Genomic DNA, 22,321 nt, shown 5'->3' with positions numbered 1-22,321 from the left:
CAGTCAGAGAGGTGTTTAAGTCCAATGACTATGGAAGCCCTTGAGTGATAAGATGACCTGTAATGCTATAATTCTTCTGGCCTCTGTATTCTGAGATTATTAGTAATTGTTTTAGATCCAGGGTGTACCCTCCAGAAGTTGCATCTTTGTTTGGAATATTTTTGCTTACGTTGAATAGAGCTTTCATTGTTTATTACTTCCTTAAGGAGGACAGGCAATTTAAGCATATTTTCTTAAAAAAAAAAACAAGCTACAGCTTTGCAGAGTAGGGAGAGAAAACCTTTTTCCCGCGTTTTCACTTTTTACTTTTATAATTTAGAGAGCAAAATAACCTTGCAGGAATTGGCTTGAGAGTTTTGCGGAGAACTTACAACTGCTTTTAGCTGAAGGATTCTTAAAATTATTCCATTGACATCGGTAGAATTTCAAAGTTGTAGCTCTTTCCTGTAACAGAACATTTTTAGTTGCTTACAGTCTTCTCCAATTTTTACGCTTTATTCTGGCTTATTTAGAGGTCCCTGAGCAAATTTCTATGTGTGCTGTATGTGCTATATTTTGTAGCATGAAAGACAAATATCAAAATTTTCTGAGAGGAAAATATTTCTCGTACTTCGACTGGTTGTAGCACGGCATGAAGAGGTGGCGTCAGCTTGCAGTTTTAGGAACAAGCGTCCGTACGTCGAAGATGGACTGGTGGTAACCAGGCAGTGTTTGGTGGAGCTGTAAGTTTTTAACCTGGTGTCTGTAAGCCCTTACAGGGAGAGACACGGCGCATGGAAACGTGCCTGTTGTCAGTAGTTTCGCTGTACCAAGCGAAGTCTGTAGTTCCGCCACAAAACGTTCAAGGGGCCTGCAGGTGAGACGAGGAGCAGAGCAGAGGGCTGGGGCGCAGCGGAGGGCAGGCTTAGGGGTGCTGCCCTGCTGCTGGCAGGCGTGAAAGTGAACCGCGGCCAGCATGCGGTGACAAGCCGCCTTTCCCAGGGCAGTGACAGGGAGGGGTTTTGTCAACTTCAACTGTACAAGATTAAAACCAACCAGAAAATTCAATCCAAAATAACTGTGTCTTCCCACAAGTAAGGTAACATGCGCTCAGCATCTTCCACGCTCAAGGCCAAAGGGTTCATACGATAGCGGTACAAACAGGCTGACGCGTGGTTGCAGTCCCACAGGTCAGCGTGGTCCGGCACTGGAGCAGCAGGACAGCGCTTCCCGCTGTGCCTGCTGTTGTCTGTGCTGGTGCGTGCTGGGATGGAGGGTGGATGGGATGGAGGGCGAGCATACGAGGTATGTGTTTAGCGTGGCCTTTCCCCTTGTCTCACACTTGCTTTGATATCTCATTGGCACTTGATGTAGGATAGCGTGAATATAAATCAGGCTGGTGTCTGGGGTATTTGGGGGTTTCTGGTGAGGAAAGAGGAAAGTGAGAAAATCTTCCTTTTATTTAAGTAAATACAGTATATCGGGGAAGCAGGAGGGTCACAAGAACACTTTATACGTTGTGGAGTTGCCTCCCCGAATTCAGATGCGTTCACCTGTGTGGTTAAGGTATAGCCTGTATAACTACATATCCTCTTTGCCAGACCTTTCTGGTGCCTACTGGGAGCTGAATAATTTGTTTGAGCATTCCGCATTCCTTGTTGTATGCCGTATTATGAATGAGGTTGATCTGCATAACAGCCTTGCTTCACTTGCTGTGAAAATCTATAGATGCCATAAATATAGCAGTGGGTTACTGGAAGAGGAATACTTCTGATAAAAATAGTAGACTGAGATCCAGCTGTCTGATTTTGCTGCAAAGTTCCTGTGAAACCTGGCGAGTCGTTCAGCCTCCCGAAGGCGTGGTTTTGCGTCTTTGAGGATGTTCTGTAACGGCACAAGTCTGGTGGGGGCTGTGCTCCCTGCGGTCCGTGGGGCACCTCAGTAACGCAGCGACGGGACCAAGGAGAAGGTGAGAGAGGGCATTCGTACCCGGGGTGTTGATTAGGTGACACGCAGAAAGTAAGACAGATGAATAATAAAGATCAAGAAGAAAGTGAAGGGCGGATTCGGCTCTGTCCACCTATGTGATGAATCATGGAAGGTGTTTGCTGATAAGTAGTAGATCATTGTAGCGCTAACCTGTATATCATGTCATACATAAATACCGTTAAGGTTGCGTAGGTTTCACATCGCTCCCTTCATTTTTAGTCTTCGCATAGAGTATGCTTGACAGCTGTCTGCAAAGTATTTTATTTAATAGTAGAATAATATTTATGTAGTGCAAGTATTAAAAGAACATTTATTTTTTGTCTGTGACTGAAGAACGTATAAATTGCTGATGCTCAGAACATCCCTGAATTCAGCTACTGCGCGTGGTGTGGTAATGGTGTGTGGGTATAAGGAGCGCAGAAGAGGCGGTATGCTGGCAAATCTCAGTAGATCTAGAAATTGATCTTATATCTGTAATTTTGCTGAAAGTGATGACGTGGAGGCTTAAAGGTGTTCATGTGAAGGCTTGCAAAATTGAACTCTGCTCCTCTGAATTCTGTTACTTCATCGGAGGTCGTTGTTCCTCAGAGTAGGGCTGTGCCATCTAATTGTGTTTTGCCTTTATCAAAAGGAGGAACCGGTCAGAATTGTGTAGATAGCAACTCTTACAGTAAGGCATAAAAATATGAACTTTTTTTTTCTGATTTTTTGGAGGGGTGTTAACTGTTCATAGAATTTCCAGTTACTGTTAATTTATTGAGAAATTAGTTTTAATGTATCCTTTTGAAAATTCTGAAGAGGAGGAAGGAAAAAACTGTGTTTGTATTAAACTTCAGAGTTTGAGATAGAATTTCTGGCAATTTCTCACTGTCCACGTTTATGGGAAAAGTGATTGCCTATGTAAAATTGTGAAGAAGCTTGGGTAATTTAGCACACGGACTGTTAATAGCCTGAAGTCGGGGTGCAGAGTATAAAGGTAAAATTCTCGCATCTGCTGTTACATGTTGTTAACTCCCTTAGCAGACATTAAATCATTTCAAGTACAATAATAGTGTGGGAGGTAAATTAACTAACCATTAACAATCTTATAAATACACAATTAACATGCCAACATTTATATGACACATTGATGGGGCAGCAGTAATTTTTGATTGGGAGTTTGCAGACCTTTTAGAAGCCTAAGGCGGTTGCTTATTTAAACAAGTTCTTACTGCTCGCAGGTAAGCGTGGCCTTTTCTAATAAGCGGTGTGTAAATAATTAAATTTTAAAGAACATTGTTGGCGCACTTTTAAAAATATCCGTACACTGTGTATTTAGTGGTGCCCACATTGGCGCAGTCTCGCTGTGCTGGTCACACCGTTACGGCTTCAGCACGGCAATGACGGCCAGGAGACGGATGCCTCATGGTAGGATGTTTGCCTTATGGCCTCTCTCTTTGAGGACAGCGAGAAGCCCTTCAGGGAGAGAAGGCCTACTTTCTGTAATGGAAATAGTCAGAAAATAAAAAGTAGAACTTGGAGTCGTGGCATTGCCGAGGTTGGCGGGGACCTCTGGAGATCTGGCCCAGGACCCAGCTCCAAGCAGGGCCGGCTGAAGCGGGCCGCTCAGGGCCTTACCCGACTGGGGTTTGAATGTCTCCAAGGATACTGATGGAGCGTATTTAGCTAATAGCATCATTTATTAAAATGTATGGTGGGGGTAGTGTATTAATAACAAGCCGCATGTCAGTTTTATTCCTCTACCATTCTTTTATTGAATTCCTTCTTGCTGCTGGGTCTGTTTAATAAAATACTTTTGATTTTGTCTACTTTTTTTTTAAAGCAGAAAGGACACAGCCTTTCAGAAAACCAGTGGTGATGTTCGTGGCCAAGCGAGCAAACAAAGCCTAAAATTATGAAGGACATAAATCTCTATGTAAGGAATGTTCTAGCTGGCAGATGCTGGTGTTTGGTGGTAGGGACAGTACTGGTGGGGCTGGTGGGTTTGTGGTTTACAGTACTTCCAAATGTTGCTTTTGTCACGGTTAGATGAGTGTCCAAATAAAGTATTACTTTTGCTTCTGGCTACTGAAATGCAGAAGCTGCTTTGTGGGGCCCTGTCTGTTAATACATCTTTTCCCTTGGAAGCATATGGGGGAAATGATGGTTAAATGTGTTGCTGGTCCTGGAACAAGCCTGTCTGATGCTTTCTTTTACTTTGTTCTGTTTTTAAAGTCAGCCAGCAGAAGGCCAGCTGCCTTTACCAGGCTTTCATGGGATGCAGCTTTGTGTGATTCGAAATTTTTTTTTTTTTCCCTTTGGTATTTTCTTCTTGCTCACAGAAGTTTTGCAGACATCAAGGACGGAGCTTTTTGTTGTTTCTGTGTTCAAAATACTAAATAAACACACTTAGTTCTATAGCTGGTATAAAATGTTGGGATTTGTTCTCCGATATGCAAAAGATTAGAAAAGCAGTGGGGATTTTGCACTTCTGGAATGTACATCTAGCCTTGGATCTCTCTGTGAGCTTAGACTGAAAACCCCACCGGCCTCCCTCTTCCTCAGGCTGAGGTTTCGGCTTCGAGCCGGCCGTGAGCACCACGGCTCAAAGGGGAACCTCGGCTCTCCTCCACCTTTTGATATTCCTGCTGCCTGTGTTGTGCTGGTACTGGTGCCCTTGCAGCTGTTCGCTGGTGGCCTGATCAGCCTGAAAATCAGTAACTGTTCTTCCTTTCCTTTCCAGGTTATTTTCAGCAGGTCGTTTTTTCCATCCAGCGTGCCTCACAGCTACACAGGTGCTAATGCCAGCCTTCGGGCAGTGGCAGGAATGTCTGACGGGGGCCAGACAGGAGCATGGATTTACCCCTTTCTGAGGCAGCCCAGACTTGGATTAGATTAACGTCACTATAAATCCACAGCTACAGTAAAATAGGATAGCAGTTGGAGTGTGGTTTGGGGTTTTTGGGGTTTTTTTTCTTCTTTTTTGTCTTCTACTTTGTTTTGTAAGGCCGCTTGAGTAGTCTGAATGAAATATTTTAGGGAATTGGCAGTTGCTGTTGTTGAAGCGCTTAAGAATTCAGGCATGCGGTACATGATCATAGAGCTTTTCTGTGTTACAACAGTTGCCCTATATGAAGCACCGCGCAGCAGCAGATGTTCACTATTCTGCCCTGAGATACTAATCTCTTTGTGTTTAAAGTTTTCCCTGGAAATGCAAAACCTGAAGAGGGTCTATAATAAAGTAATCGAAGAGTTGGCAAGTAGAGGCAGAAGAGAGACAGTGACACACTATTATGATGGGTGAAAAGAAATTAAAAGCCCTACCTGGTCTTGTGAATTTATTCATTTGAATGGACAGATGTTTCTTGTATGTATTTGCTCTCCGTCCTTCTGTGCATAGTACTTAGAATATTTTGCCTTATAGCAACCATTTGTTGTAGAGTAATGGGACCTGTCTGTGGGTGTCTGTTGTGTTCTGTTGTCTTGGGATTCAGGTACCAAGCTGTCCTCCAAAGCCACTGCTCTTTAAGTGGATCTCAGCAAGCCATGTAACCGAAGCAAAGTGGAGCAGAATTAAAATAATTCACAGTACAAAACTGAGTCAGTTAGGTTTTGTGCAGCTGAAATATAAACCTTCTTGAATCAGGGTTTTGGTTTTGTCTTTTTTCTTTTTTCTAAAATGCTGTGTACGTTACATTTCTAGGTACATGTGTCCATGAAGCAAGATGGAGAGAAGATAGTACAGTGAAGCGGTGGACTTGCGGACAGCATGGCTTTCCTGGACAACCCAACAATTATACTTGCTCATATTCGGCAGTCACACGTGACCAGTGATGACACAGGGATGTGTGAAATGGTCCTGATAGATCACGATGTCGACGTGGAGAAGTTTAATCCCTCGTCAGCATATGGGGACAGTGGTTCAGAAACACAGGGAAGCAACGGTGAGACTCAGGGCTATGTATATTCCCAATCAGTCGATATTACCTCAAGCTGGGACTTTGGAATCAGAAGACGATCAAACACAGGTAAGTGATGTTTGCAGCCAAGATAACATGCGCTTCTTAAAGTCAGTTTCTGTTAGTTTGTCTTGCATGGACAAATCAGAGCACGACTAGCTAGGTGTCTGTCAAACTTTTCCCTTTGTAACGTGGAGACCCTTTTTATAAAAGGACATGCAATGATTCAGTTACTTTAGTGTGCTGTCAGCTGAGTTTTAATTGCTGTTTTACTTATTCATGTACAGAGGAGCAGTGAGGTAGTCAGTTCTATGTATAAAAAAAAAAAAGAAATTGTAAAGATATCAAGTCTAAATCCAGAGTACATGAACAGTCTTTGATATTTCTATTGTTAATGTCTGGAGGGGTGTTAACTTTTGAACAGGATAGTTATTTTCTGAGAAAAATCTACCTAGTGAGGCATCAAATCTGTTTGTTATAAGAGAGAGGAATGAATTTTGATGTGAGCCAGTGAGGTGAAGGATTTGTCTATATTTTGTCTTCTGAAGTTTTATTTCTGAGAAAGACCTTGAGCTAAGATTAAAGTTACCAAATTAGGAAGCTTAAGGGTGTATGCCTTTTCAAAATATGCTGGCTTTGTCTTGACTGGAAGAAAGCTGCCCCATTTGTCATTTCATATGAGGTGTATTTCAGACTGCTGCTTATACCTGAGGAATGCAACAAACAAATATTCTGCGATATCAAATATATATGAAAAGGTTGGCGTGGGGTGGTCAATGCTGATCTCTATTTTTTCTGTGTTACAGTATATATTCTTTTCAGATGATTTCTGAAGGTATTATAACACCACCTAGAGCTCAGAAAAAACATCTGTGCTCCACCTAACAAGTAAAATGCTGTATGGTATTGAGTATCTGGAAATACCTTTTACAAATAAGTTGTCAAAAGCTACAGAAAAGACAGGGCACTGATCCCTTGTGGTGGAGAGACAGATCTGGAAATAAGCTGGCCGTGTAGCTGCAACAGACTGAAAGGCATGGTGATGGTTCAGCGTGCCAGCCTGCCCAGCATTGGCCGTTGGGGTCTTGTTCAGTCCACTTGATGGTGCAGTTTACGAGGAAGGAGAGGCAAAGTTTAAAGTTTTATATAATCGCTCCCAAAAATCATTCAGAAGGGTTATTTCACCAAGTGAGTAGGCTGATAGAATAATCTCCATTTAAATTATGGATTGAAACCATTTCATTTTCCTATGGGTGGCATATTCTAAAATAATGGCTAGGGCACTCAGGCCACCGGGGAGGCAGTTCTTGGCCTCTCTTCGTCTGGCATGTCTTTCATGTTCCATTGTGTGTGCTGGTTCTGCCAGGAACCTGCTACAGTCGTCGTGGCACTCGGGCTATCATCTGAAACGGGGAGGGAAGCTGGCAAAGAATGCAAGTGGATCAGTACTGAACCCTTTGCAAAAATACACGAAGAGGAATAAATTAAAGTTAACTATTTTTAATATAAATGCTTTTTGTATTACACAAGTACTTTTCTAGTTCTCGATGGAAGGAAACAGGTGCATACATACATAGAACAAAGCGTTCGTACGTCTCATAAGTACGAAAACTCATTAACTGTGAAATCTACAATTTTTGCTCCTGAAATGGGCAAACGTAAGGACATTTCTTTTTCACTTAATCCATAATTACTTGAGTAGATTTAGTAAGATCAGGAACATTTGTTCTTTGAAAAGCAGATAATGGTTTTTAGGTTTGGAAAGAGAAGATGGTGTAATTTTGTGTATCAACAGTTAATAGTGGCCGACTTTTTTAACATGCAAGCTCTTCTCTATTCGCCTTGCGTTTATACCCTATTAAGTAAAAGCATTTCTGCTTGTGCCATCTTTAACCATTGTTTTTGGATGGAGTCTAACTTTTCATTACCTTTTACAAAGCTGTTTTATAACCGAAGTACCTTACCTGAATAGGATCTTTTTCATAAATTGCAGAAATAATATGTTACTGTAGAAGACTCTACACATCTCTGTAGAGACTACAGAAGTGTTGGTTATTAGGTGGTTCTCGTGTGGGTTTGCAAATTTGGAAATGAATTTTATGTGCGTTCTAATATCAAAGTTATCCCCTTAGTCTTTAAAGGGAAAGGCATGTGAGGGTATCGCACATCACGTCTGGGGAGAACACGGGGTTTTCTGCCGCTGAACTCTCCCTCCGCTTCTACAGGGTCACAGGCGGTCTTTGGCTCCGGGCTCCGTCTCCTCACGGCCCTCTTTCTGCCGTACCCAGAGGGGTTAAACAAGCTAAAGCGGAGACGGGTCTGCGCAGGGTGTTGGGTATGTGGGAAAGCAGCAACTTCTCCCAACCCGCACGACTAGAAACAAAGGCTCGTCTAGTTGCTAATAGTTAATGGAGCAAGAGCTACATTTGGCCAGTGACATTTGTCACACAGAAAGCTTTCAAACTAACACGCTTCTTGTGGGAATGAACCTTAAATAATTCAGACTTCTAATAGGTACTGATAATTCCATCTAATTTGAGTTGCTATAATACAATCCCACAGTAAATGATCAGTTGTGATCAACTGGAGATAGAAGAGGATGGAGGTAGCGAAGATGGTGACTGTGCTTTAGTTTGTTCGTTTTGACAAGGGGTGAAAATATCAAACAGGATAAAAACATGTATTATTCTTATTTCTAGCCTATGTTTTTTCCTTTATCCATTGTTTACATATGAATCTATGATATTTTATGATGGCCCATTTGGTAAGAAAGGGTTTTAGAAGGTAATTTCGAGCTACATTCTGGACCGTAGTTGGAAATAAAAAAGTTTTATCTTTCAGAATAAAATATCTACGCTACAGTAGTGTTTTACCCAATATTTAAGCTTATAAGCAGGGATACATCTTCTCATATTTCCTTAAGAGTACGGTACATAGAGGTACTTAGGGACTAACCTCAGGCTGACTTAAATGGGAAATAGGCATCAAAGTCCCTGTTTGTGTTTGTACCTTAAACAGCTTGTTACAGCTGTAAAACCTCCAAGTATTATTTTTTCATCCGTTCCAGGTTGAGAGCTTTTATGGGGGCAAAAAAAATTCACCTCCATATCCACAATTCAGTTAACAGACTAAATGTAAAAGAATAATAAGGGGGGACGGGGGTAGAAAATATTTATTAACCTTTTTTTGATTGGTGAAAAGGCTCAGGGAACTCAAATTGTATCTAAAAATTGTCAAGAGTAATTTAGCATTTTAGAATCTCTTCTACAAACCCATTTTAGTTAATGAATGATCTCAATACATCAAAATTGCTAATATATCCAGCAAATTGTTTCCTTCAGTGATCAACATTATTAGTCCTCCCTCTCCAGCCTAATCTGCCCTCTTATTTTGAGGGGACGCTTCCCAACGGCTATTTCTTGTGGTCATTGTCTTGGGTAGCGTCTGCCAGGTTTGCTGACCATCTCCTGAGAGAGATCTCGCTGGTAACAAAGAGGTAATTTAAGGTATTAATCTGGTACCCTGGCCTGGAAGTTCTTTGGTATTATAACTATTCGAGGCTTTTTTCAAACTGTATTTTGAAGATGGAGTCAAAATATACGTAAAGAAATATTATATTCATTTTAGGATTTGACTAATGTTGTGAAGATACAAATCATTTATTTTACTACCTATAAACTGTTTCAGCACACTGAAGAAAAAGCTATGCTAATTTATATAGCTTTGACATTTTATAATTTTCATGATTTTTAGATAAAGGATTTTATATTTAAAACTTTAATAGTCTAGTCTGAGTTCATTTATCTTTAATTTTTGAAACGGGTAGAGTAATTCATAACAGTAATTTTATTCCTGTAATGTAATATTCACTTCAGTTCATTTGTGCATTAAAATTCCTTTAAGACCGTTATTAATGATTTATATAATGAAATGTCATATTAATCACAGAAGTTTTCACATTTTATTATTCTCTTCCATGTTAATACTATCTTTATGATCTCTATTAATGTTTTATATCCTCTAATTTCAATTATAAATCAAGAACATTTTCATGTTTTTGTTGGTATTTGCTTTTCAGGGGTGCCACCTTTAAAATTTTATGACTTTTTCCCCTACATATGCAGTATAAAACATCTTTATTCATATAAAGGTAGTTAATTATGTCTTTGTTTATAGTAAACTTTCATTGACAAACTTATAGTTATAATATTTCTTTTCAAGCTCAGAGACTAGAACGTCTGCGGAAAGAAAGACAAAATCAAATAAAATGCAAAAACGTTCAGTGGAAAGACAGAAATACTTCTTATTCAGGTAAAAAGAAAACATCTTCTATTTTTCTATTGGTTTTATTTCTGCTTTTGGTGGTTGCAGCATTTTCGGTTTGTAATTTTTGCTTAAGCATAAAGGAAACGCTAATTATTTTATCTCCCTTCCGTTCCCCAGTGATGTCTTTCCCACAGCTTATTGCTTGGGGGCGGCGTGCCGCAGGCGTCGCGTTCGGCTCCCGCCACGGCCGGGGTATCCCGCGTTATCAACAAAGGGCAAAGTAAAGGAAAGATGTTTTAAAACCTAGCTTGTTGGTCTGAACTAATTCAAGCGGCTGCTTTATTTTTTGCAGTATAAGGTATTAATACAGTGCTTGTGTGTTCTGTCACCTCGTGGCTCGGGATCGTCTAAGGCTCCTATTGTCTCAGTGAGCAAGAAGTGGGACGGGAAGGCTCTTAGCGTTGGGGTGGGGGACGCAGGGAGCAGGACGCGTCTTTGCTCTGCGGGCAGGGGATTGGCAGGTGTCTGCATTCAGGATGCAGGATCATTATCTCCATGTAAGTTATGGCTCTCTGGCCATTTCCAGGGGCGTTCCGTGCACCGGATGTGACGAAGAACTTTGTAGAGGTTACTTTTGTAGAATGTTTGTGTGGTTACTTTTCTAGATGAGGGGAAGATCTTAAGAAATACTGTGTATAAATGATCTACTTAAATGAAAGCATAATAAACACTGCCTTAGCTTATCGAGCCTTTCCTTGGGAAAATCAGTATCACTGATTTCTCAAAAAATATGCTTTTAATAAAATAATATAATTAAGTATTTCTGACTGGATGTTCTACACAGATTAAATTGTAATATATGAAATGAAAAATCTCTCTGAATTCCCTCATTTTATAGCTCAGGCTAGTATTTATTCCTGTTGTATTTGACACACATTCCAACCTTTGTATGGTCCATCATGCCGACTTCTTCCAAAATTCGTGTATACCCTAATGAGGTCCCTGGTAATCTCTTTATTTTTATTGGGGTTTTTTTTGCCTAAGTCCTTGTATCTCGCTGGCTGTCCTTCGCAGAGCCTTCTCCAGCTCTGTAACACCTCTTTTTCAGAGGAGTGAACAAAGCTGCTCACATGAGCAACGCAGTTGCACTAATCCTTAGTGCAGTGTTCAGCTGTGTTTGATACCTCTATTAATGCATTCTAAAATGTTTTTGCCTTTCTACATCTGTAAGCAGAGTTGTAGGTTTTAAAGTTTAATCTACCATAACCTCCAACTCTCTTTGCTCAGTTTTTTATGGCATTTGACCAATGATGGTGCAGTTCTTTTATTCTTTATCCCTAACCGTATACTGCTTGGTATTTCTTTACACGGAATTGCACTTGGGCTCCGCCTTCCTGCTGGGTCTGTGCTGCTTGTGGTTTTTTATTCACGTAGGCTCCACCGTGACGATTAGTTCCTTTTACGTGCTGCCCTGAAGATAAACGTAATCTGTCAACCAGCAGCAGTGGAGGTGTCCCCCTCTGCAAGAGTGCGCAGGGGTTGCAGTCACATAGATCAGTCCCTCCCTAGTGCAGAACTAATTTAGATACAAAAATAAGTTAGTTACGTAAAAACTCCAGGCAGTCGGTATCTCTGGAAAAGCTGATTTTCATTCCCAGCTTAGTCACCGGGCTTCTTCGTGTTTCTCACTTATTTGCGCGAAGAACAACGCGGTAGTGAGAGGCCAGGAAAAAGAGGAGCCCCAAGAGCATCGACTGTATCTTCCTCTTAGTCACGTGTGTGTGTACGAGACTTTGCTGTGTTCCTTGAGTCCAGCAGGACTGGGAAATATGTATGAAAGCAGTAACAACGGGAAGAGCTGTTCTCAGACAGGGGGAATTTGGCTGCTGTCTTCTGATGGTGTTTGTCTGAGCTTTAGACGAAGTCAAGCCATGGTTGAGACCATGCAAACTAAAAGGATGCTGGAAAGCCAGTGTGGTGTTAGAGAGCCTCCAGAGATCATCGTCGGAGAGACCATGGGAAGTGTTTCCGCTGTCTGGCAGGTGGATGTGTAGTTGTAATGTGAGGCACCTGGCAACTGAGTGGCCTCTGTGATTCCCATCTTTAATTGCTATGTACAGAAATAAAAGTAAATGATAGAGGGAAATGAGAAACGAGTAGCTTTGTGTATGGTAAAGAGGAAAAAAATATTTTCTATGCATCGTCTGCCCGCTGTCACGAGACAAGCTTTTGCATTGTCAGGAATGAGTTTGAATGATAAGGTGGTAGTAGCGTGTGGGCTTGAACAAGAAAACCTCTGTGCGTTCGGCGTTGGTTCGGGGGTTAACAAGGACCATGGTGCTCGGGGGCGGTTGGCTGGCTGGAGGTGTAACACGCTGGAGTTCTCTTGTTCTGCGGGGCCACCAATTCGCATCACCTTTCTGTGCATCGGTTCTTTTTCAGTGAAGTAGAAAGGCCGTTTCAGCTTCGTGCAGTGGGGAGATCAGATTATGTTAGGAAAGCAGTCTGGGTCCTACAAACCAAATATGGATATACATACAAAAGGTTACTCTTTTTTATAAAATATTAGCTATTTTTAGATGAAAGTAAGAAGTAAAGCATTTACTTACATGGTACATTCATTCATTTCAGAGTATATAAAATGTAAATTAACAATATACTGAAGGAATCTTTCAAAAGTCTTACATTCAGCCCATATAGAATAGTTCCTATAGCTAATAAAACCACAAAAGGTGAGAAATACATATAATATAGAGTAACGGCAAAACTTAGTTTTAATTAAGTTAGCTTTAATTTAAATTTAATTAATTTTTAAAAATATGCAATTAAAGCTAATTTAAAGTAAAAATATGAGACTTTTTCCCTGAAATCTGAGAATTTAAAATATTTTTTGAGTGGTTTTAATTGGAACTCTCACAGCCCATGTCTATCAGGAATTATTTGACAAAACGCTTAGTGGAAGGTCTGTCTTCTAGGTTTTTGCACAGATCTTTAGAAGGTTTTGGGTTCCTCTTCCTGAATGAGTTCAATTTTTTGAAATTATGACCTTTTCTGGAAAAGCAAAACTATCCCAGTCAGCTGAATGTACACTCTTACAGAATGTACTGTTATTTAAACTCTTCAGTCATGGGAGAGAGTCAACTTGAGTAAAAGCCATACAAAACGCAAAGCAAAACAGATGTCACACTAATGAATGCAGAAGAATTCTTGAGATCCACTTTTTGCCCATCCCAACAAAGGAAACAAACAAATCATCTTAACATTTCCCTAGAGACAGAACTTGAAGATAAAAGACTTGCTTTGTCACTGGAACCAATAAAACCATTATATGGAATTCCAAGGTACGGGGTACTTTCCAAATGCCCAAGAAATACCAGTTAAGGGTAATACTCTAGCATCATTTTAATAGAGGGGTTTTTTTTAAAACAGCGATAAGCATGTTACAAAAAAAATGAATACCTAATGGAGTTTAAGTTGCCACATTTAAAAAGGATTTAATCAAGCTTTTTTGGTTAATTGCAGCCTCTCACAAGATTGCTGGGTATCTCTTAGTGCCAGTATTTAGCACTTTTGCTAAGTGTCTGAATTTTCAGGCAATCTGCTGATAAAAATAAACTGAACTTTTGACTAGTTATAATTGTCGCATTTTAAGAAATTAACCAACTCCCTGCAGATGAAGCCCCAAGTCATTCTGCCTTAGGAGCAGTTTCGCTTCCCTGGAGAAGCGACATGTAAATCTCTGAGATGTGAGAGTATCCAAACGTAGGAAAGCCAAGCAGAGGGGGTGTAGGGGAGCCGGTGTTGGTTCCCAGGTAGTGATTGATGGAGGTTGGGGGTACTCGGTTCCTAGAGCAGATGTGGAAAAACTTGTCCAGATTCGGTCACAGTTTCTGGCAGATGAGACCCGTTGGTACTAATATGCTAAAACACCCCAGGCTCTGTCCTGATTTTGTGGTAGTCTTATAACATAAGAAGCCCTCATTTGATTTTTTTTTTTTTTTCAAGTATGCCTGTAAATTTTGAGTTAAACTGTTGCTGGAAATTCAGCGATGCACTCTCTTTGTATAAAAAGAGCTGCTTGTCAGAGGCTTTTATGAGCTTTCATAGACCACACAAAGAACTCGCTAACTCTTACCACCTTTGGTTTTAGAAAGCTCTTTTGCTATTGTCCAGACTCTCTATCTGGAACGGTGGTTTCAAGTTTGACATTTTTTTGAGAGGAGACCATATCCCATCTACCATGAGAAGTAAAATCTGAAGAAATTATTCATTTGGAACAGATGTAGCCCCAAGCCTACTGCTGACAGCACAGCGGCTTTATAGTATAGTAACGGGGTAGTATGATGTCCTGTAATACAGCATAATATCATGTGTTACAAGCTCAGTTTGCAATGCTGTTGCATGGCGTGTTGTAGGTGTGTCAGCAGTTCTTTCACACAGCATTTACTGTTCATTTGGAGAAAGGTAGGCAAGCAGAAAGACAGGGAATGACTAATTCTCTCTTTGAATCTTGATTTTTATCTTGACTCAGGTGGATCTGGTAGTGATCAGTTCCATTCTCTGTATGGGAAAAATTAATCTTTTCCTCAGCCTAAACAGTAGCATCATTCAAACTTTGTATGGTTTCATATCTTTGGGCCATGAAAGAGTGGTGGTGGATTCCTCCCTGCTAAAAAATTTGTTGTTTTGTGTATTTGACTTTGTTCTCCCTCTTACAATGTTATCTTTTTGTGGTAAACAGTAGCCTGTGTACCTCTCCTAGTACAACTACTCTGATCTCTTTTCTGATCTACAGCCGAGGAGCTGAGCTCACTATTTGAAAAAAAGAATTTCAGAGTAAAATCTCCATGTTCTGGGAAGCAGTCAATACTGTCTGTGCGACTCGAACAGTGTCCGCTGCAGCTGAATAACCCCTTCAATGAGTACTCAAAATTTGACGGCAAGGTAAGTGGACCAGATGTGTTTTTCTCATATCCAGGCGGTCCGTGACCTGAAGGTGACGGGCCTTAGGCAGTTCTCGTGTGCATTTACTTGTTCAGGCCTTAATTAGACTTTGTAGTAGGCCATCAGTTATTTTAAAGTGGTTATCTAGAAACATGCTTCCCTTATTCTTAAATATAATGGTTCCAGGTTCAGTAGAATTGTTTCTCCTGTTTTCACTACAAAATTATGCCTCACCGTCGGGCATACCTTACCTTGCTGTTTTCTTCTCCAGCAGGCTAGTTAGGTAAACGTTTAGTGTGGCAGAGTTGTACGACATCTCTCTACAGAGCTGATGGTGAGACCCTTTGTGTAAATGATTGGTTATTTGGCATTTTAAAAAAAGCTGTTCTGTCTAGCCACATCACAGCACTTGTTGAATATTCCATGATTTAGGCTGTCTTTATCCTCAAACTGCACCAATGAGAGTGGGGAAAGCCACTGCCTGTTTTGAGTGGAAAACTGAAGCATCAATAGGTCAATATCTGGGGCAAAAAAAGGACTAAAGGTGTCGTTCTGCGCAAGTACGTTTATGTAATACACGGAGGAGGTTCACTACAAACCTGGTAGGTTAAATTCATTCCTTGACTACATTCGTTTCAAGAGCTTGCATTTGATATTACTCAGAATTGTGGATAACGGGCTTTCCTTGTGTGCAGTTCAGTTATTCTGTATTGTCAAATATTTTTTCTCTGTCATAAACTCCAGAAACTGAAACATAAACACTGGTGTGATGGATCAGTGTCATACTGTTCCAAAACAATTATAAATACTGCACAGATCTGTTTTCTGCTGGATTTGTTTGCGGAGTCTCCTGTGGGAGTACGAAGTTTGAGCTTCATTACCATTGTGATGGAAGAATTTCATATTCTGTTAAGTATTCTTGAAGTGGAAAGTCAGGTCTGTAATTTCACTAGCATATCTGGAAGTGTTTTGAATATTTGTGAAATGGTAACTTTTAAACTATGAAGTCCACGTAGCAAAAGCTGCCTCTTGTTACTTCATACTTACTGGTAGGTAGTGATTAGTGCTAACTCAGTTTTCCAAACTTTCTGCCCTTGGTAATAAATGATGGCCGTACTTCGGTGCTGGCAACACTAAGATGCCTTTTTTCTAAACACAAAGCTTGCTGTTCTTATGTTGTGAAATTTCAGTTTGGTAAACATTTAAATGTACTCCCAAGAGTGGTGCACAGAGGAAGTCAAAATAAAATAAATACCTCTTTATTGAGATAAATTTGTTGTTATTCAGTGGTGTCCCAGACTTGTTGATTTACTACTTGAGCCTGATTTGGGCTACCTGCTAGAATTTTTCTCAGAAACTTGAGGAACTTAAGCATGTTTCCATCCCACTTCGATAATCCAAACTACTTTTTACTGTATTAATAGGAATTAGAGTTGACTGTAATGAACATCTTAATTTTCGCATTTAGAAGTCTGATGCATTTAGAGGTGTTTGGTCCATTTGAAGGAAATTGTGTTCTACCTAATAGCTTGAGATATTAATGAAGTATCTTGGAGTTATTCAACTGTGATTTGTAGGGTATGATACAAATCAACTTGATGGTGATCTAGAAATCAAAATACCTTTTTAACTCTCCAAAATAACTGAATTGGCATTTGGTTAGAGTATAATCTCACTCTTTTAATATTAACAGCATTGATTATATTACTCTGGTAAGCTTGTCAATAATACGCTTATAAAATTTATTTTCTGTATTTTCATATGTATTGTCTGTTTTTTAAATACCTGCTTGACCATCAGAGATACAGAAGAAACATTACAGATCAGCAGTGAGTTATTTTACTTATTTCAGTTTTGTTGCATTTTCAGACAGTAATGTAAAATCGAAAACCATCTAGCTTTTAAAAATTATTTTTAATGAAATGTCGTGGGCCTCGTATTTATTTTTATTGATAATAGATGAGCAGTATTTTTCACATAAATACAATTCGTTCAGGGAATAGCGCGTGACTTATACGTGGCTCAGTTAATTATGTAAATCTCACGGGGAAATGGTACATAATTGGGGAGAGGCAGCGGGATGAGGAGGGGCTAGGGGCCTAATTAAACATGTCTTAAAACCCCCCCTACTTAATTATGTATTTACTCAGGGGATCACAGTGGCTCTGGAATCTTTGAGATTGTAACTAGGCCTTTGGTTTATAGATACGTATTTGAGTTTTGTAACAGAGATTTTCAGCTTGTTGAATAACACACGTTTTGTGGTTCACTGGCAAAGCACGAGGAAGGCTTTACTTGCTGCATTGAAGCTCTCTGTGCATGCTCATCCTAACTGCTTTCTGAATCGTTTCGACTTACCGCTAATTCAGCTCCCTAAATGACCTGAAATCAAATAAATCCATTCTCTTCAGGGTCCTTCCTGCTCCCTCCCTCCATTTGATGTATTGTTTTAAACTAATCAGTTAAAAATAAGAAAACGTTGCATGCTGTACTATCAACCAAACAAATTTATTAAAATGCTTACGTCTTGCAGGTGTTTTCTGCCAGATTTAGTGTCTTTTTCATAAGCACTTCTGCAATTTTATGAAATAATAAAATTTTAAAGCACTCTAATTTCTTCTTGTTCTGATCAGTTCATTAATTATCAAAATAGTAGAGAATATGCCTTGTGAAATGTAACTACAATGGAAGCAGTCTAGCCAGCTCGAGAATTCAGGTGAATCTTGCTACACAGGACAGACCCGTGGCTTTCGGGTACATTGTAAAACTTCAGCTCTTAACTAAAGACACACACAATAACTGCTCTTGGCTGTATCTTCAAGCTCTTCCTTAAAACAGTTAAAGTAAATCTAACCCCTGCATCTGTTCGCGTGGTTTGTAAATCACGTGGGTTGGACAATAAATCTTGAAAACTCTTGCTGAGAGTGTTGTATGAAAAGCAGCCTTTAGTTACTTATAGTTACTTCAGTTGTCATTTATATAGAAAATTACTTGAAGGCCTGAGAAATCAGTGGTGAAATTTATTTCCTTTATCTGCACACAAATTAAGTTATCGTCTGTTTTGTAGATAACCTCAGGTATATTTCTGTTTACAGAATCTGAAGAATCAAATTTCAGTGGCTTATTGTTCCACCTTCCCACCTCTTGATACGGTTGGGAAAATAAGACTAACCGTAAGGGAGATTTGACAGCCGCAGCCAGGTACCACGAATGAACCACAAGAGTGTTGTAACGGGCATTTCGGTAATGACCCTTTGTCGTTACTGTCTCGTGTCTCACAACTGCGAGATGCACGAGATTCATTTACCTGTACGTTACCTGCCTGCTTTCATTAATTGTTTTAAAACCCTGTGTTATATTTTCATTCTATAGAAATCCAGAATATTTCTTTTCAAATCACAGGTGTAACCTGCACAAGTTGCTGGAAAGCCTGGCGATGAGTTTTCTGTGAGATGTTAGTCTTAAAGGTTGCTGATTAGTGCAGTATTAGTGTCAGAGCTATTCAGCTGCGTGACCGTTTCCACTAGTAAGAAAAATGTTACCCAAATGTACTTAGTTCCTGGAAGAGGGGAAAATCATGCTAGGATCAAATGTTCGGCTTTGTAGGAACCGCTTGCTGAATGAGTGACTCCGCAGGCCCCTTTGTACAGTTCCCCTTGAAATCATCATCGAAGCTAGTCCACATCCATGTTTTCTTCCAAGTCTCTGCTACCTTTAAGAATTTTTTATCACTAAAACGCCTTGTCAATTCAATTTTAGACACGCCTGCCACCAAATGGCTGCTCCTGCATCCCCAGCAGAGTGTCAGCAAACACAGAAGTGTTACAGGACAGTCAAAAAAGAGGTGTTAAATATAAACAAAATAGTCAAAGAAAGAAGTTGGGAAACCACAAGGAAGACGTAAGGAAGGGATCAGTCAGCTCTAGAATAAACTTGAGTTACGAGGCCAAAACCTCTCCTGCATGCAGACCAGAGTTTTCTCGGGATATTTTTATTTCTGTTTTCCTGGCTACTAATTGAAAATGAAGACTTAAGGAAATCTGGCTTTTCTGATCTTACAGGGCTTTGGGGGGTTTACTTGACTACTGGAGACAATTTAAAAGTAGGTTGCCGTGATTTTTGGCTGGACAGATGCTAAAAATCCTATTGCGAGGAATGGAATGTCTCTATAGTGTTGCGGGGTTCCTTGGGGCTGATTTTCGTAATGGGTTAAAAACCAACAATTTCTCTTGTAGCAACTGTTTTAAAAATGATGTCGTAGAAAGCATGGGGGAAGGGATAATTCATGAGCGCTAATTGCTTGGCTGTTAATTTTCATAAGTGTTGATAGAAGCAGTTCCTTAAATTAAACTTTGTTTAAAATGTATCAAGGGAAATATTCCACAATGTCGGGCCTGAAGTGAAAATTAATATGAATGCTGTGGCAATTAACACGTACTGGTTAATAGCTTTTAGCAGCATTTTGGGATGATAGTCCTTAAATACATTTTTGCATGCTGCTCTTGTTTCAGTCTTGTTTGACTGTATGTCTGGATAATCATGAACAAATGTTTTCCGCAATCTCCAGTATTAAATAGCTTTACTCAAAGAAAGTAGATAAAGAACTTAAGAAAGAAGCAATACTGCCTTAATTAATATGGAAAATGTCTAAAATAATTAATCCAGGATTAAAATCTCAGTGTGGAAGAAATGCATTTTTTTATTTAAATGCTTTGCCCCTAAGCTGAGTAGAGCGATCCTCGTCTGAATCCTAAATAAGTTTGCGTAAGTTTGGAGTTTTTAAAGCATTTGTTTATTCTGCCAGTTTTAGTGGTTTACGTGCAACCTGCACTCTACTAAATAGTTGAAATAAAGATGTTTATATAACATAAATGTTAACATTGTATGTTATATGTTAACATTTATGTTTATAAAAAGGCAGGGTCGGTACTTACGCTGGGAAAGCTCCTGCTGTGGCTGTGCCAAGAGCCAGTGCATTGACAAAGCCGTGCTGGGGTGGCGGCACCGGTGCTGAGCCCTCCTGGGCCCCCGCGCCCATGAGGGACCAGCCCTCTCGGCTCGCACGGGCCTACCTGGCCTCGGGAGAAAGATGTTGCTGTTTTGCTGGAGCGGGAACAGCTCTTTCCCTTGGCTTTCGTTTGCATTTCACTTGTATCGCGTTTTGCTGGGGAGCCACCTCTGTTGGGAGACGCTAGGGCTCGCCAAGGCAGCGAGGAGCCGGCTGTGCCCAGCGCGGCTGGTGCTCGCGGGAGCGGTGAGCTGCGCCTATCCCTGCCCTCGCGGCCCGTGCCGGCGTTCTGGCGTGCTCAGCGCGCCTCCTGGGCCGTGGGTCTGCGGTGGCGCGCCGCCTGCCATGGCAGGGGCGCCGGGGGAGTGAACAGCCTTAGAACGGGTTTTTAGAAGCACAGGCTGCTGCTCCTTGCTCAACCCAGTTCAAAATCTGCACTGCAGTTCTTAAGACACTTAAAATAGGTGCCGGAAACGTGTAATGGTATCATGCTTTCCCTTTGGTGTCCATCAACTCCCTGTAAAAGTCGTCACCCAGCCGGGAGAACTCGGGAGAGAAATATCCCATAATACCGAGGATCTCTCGGCATTCGTGACGCGCGTTGCTAATGATGCAGGGTTTCGTAACTCCCTCTTACGCGTAGCATCACGCGCGCTGCCGTACAGGGGGTGAGTCCAGGAATGCTTTTGTTAGGTTGAAGATTCTTAACTGAAAAATTACCACTTTCTAAAATAAATTTTCTTTCATAATACGTGATTAACGTGAGTCATGCCAATAGCCGAGTTGTGTTTAAATAAAACACCCCTATATTAAGAATGCCTGGTTTGTTCTTTACTGTGTCGAAGCTGTAATGATTTCGATGCCTAACGAGTGCACTTAACTGTTTCCTCGGCCCCTGCAGGTCTGGTGGGTTTTGCTGGGTGGGGGCAAGCCCTGCACAGAGGGACCAGTTAAATACTGTAATGGAGGTCGGAGCACGAGTCCTCGGGTTTCCATACAGTGATTAAAATATATTAAGCTTGGCTGTTGCTTAATTTAAAATACTTCAGCATGCATTTTGCTATTTCATACAGAAAAGCCATTTACAGTGCGATACAGAAGGGCCTCGTAATGGTGGCTGAACGCTGACTTTAAGTAACTGGAAGCACAGACAGAAAACTACTCTGAATCCTGCAGCGGGAGCAGTCGCCTGACAAACCCGCTTCGCGTAGGTGCAGCGGGGTGCGGCTGTGCAGGTACGGCGCTGCCTGCCGTGGCGCGTTTTCACACGCTCTGGGACTTTGCAAAAACAATGCAGAAATGCTCTAGCCGCCCTTCCAGCCCAAACCGTAGCCTGGGGTAGCAGATAAGAAGGCTGAATGTCAGTGTTGCACTGTCATCTCTGTTTGGGGACTTGAATTTTATCTCATGATTCCAGGCATCTCACTTGCATTAAAAAGTATTTTTCTGGCCTTACGCAGATTAAATTAACGTGGATCTGGTTTGATTAACTTTGGCTCGAGGGCACGTTCAATTCACTTCTCCCTTCTCTGCACTCGCTTGTGTGTCTTTTGTTGCTGTTCATTGTAGGTGCCCTTACTAGACCGCATTCCTGTCTTACCGAGGAGATGCTGTATTGAAACTGGATGTGGTTTCTTGGTGGCTAGTGCAGTCTTTGAACTCGCTGAAATGAGACAGCAGTCCTGCCCGGATGGTGCTTCCGAAGGACTTCGTTGTTCAGGGAAACCCGCTGCTCTCTGGCATTCCCATGCCGGGAATGTTTTATCAATACTGCCACACTTCCCTTACGCTTAAACTCCGAGTGAGATGATACTTGAAAGTGAGTTTTGAAGATTTGCGAAGTATGCTGCTATGTAACAAAGAATTAAATTGATTTGTTATGTGTGCATTTAGCTACAATTCATTTTAATTGTCCTTATGAAGTTAAAAAGTATTAGCGTCAGATAAAGATTCATCACAATAGTATGATTTAAAGCTGGTGCTATAGAAAGCAGGCATGTGTTCTGGCAGATGTTTATATAAGGCACTGTCTCTTCTGACAGCAGTTAAAAAGTATGGTTGTAGTAATCAAATTGTGGTGCAGCATCTCAGAGGCTAGAACCAGATTGAATTAAAATAGATATAAGATTTATGAATAGCAATAGCTGTGGTAAAATTTCACTACCTTCTTTAATGGGAAGGACCTTTGCACAGTACA

General features: G+C 40.8%; 1 protein-coding gene across 4 annotated transcripts in view; it reads left to right on the top strand.

Annotated features, from left to right (window-relative positions):
• MAPKAP1 (MAPK associated protein 1) overlaps positions 1-22,321 on the top strand; it is a 106,479-nt gene that overhangs the window by 4,581 nt on the left and 79,577 nt on the right. For 2 of the 4 annotated variants that reach the window (XM_075112674.1, XM_075112673.1), the window contains exons 2-4: positions 5,651-5,975; positions 10,128-10,217; positions 14,968-15,116. In XM_075112674.1, the coding sequence (XP_074968775.1) occupies positions 5,717-5,975; positions 10,128-10,217; positions 14,968-15,116 (498 nt within the window). In that variant the 5' untranslated portion in view covers positions 5,651-5,716. Of the gene's footprint in view, positions 1-5,650; positions 5,976-10,127; positions 10,218-14,967; positions 15,117-22,321 lie in introns of those variants that run through there. The other 2 variants (XM_075112675.1, XM_075112676.1) reach the window with 2 other exon arrangements.

The sequence above is a fragment of the Phalacrocorax aristotelis genome, chromosome 17 (genome assembly GCF_949628215.1).
Source record: "Phalacrocorax aristotelis chromosome 17, bGulAri2.1, whole genome shotgun sequence".
In the NCBI taxonomy this organism is placed as follows: domain Eukaryota; kingdom Metazoa; phylum Chordata; class Aves; order Suliformes; family Phalacrocoracidae; genus Phalacrocorax; species Phalacrocorax aristotelis.
This window is presented reverse-complemented; position numbering and strand designations above follow the sequence as displayed.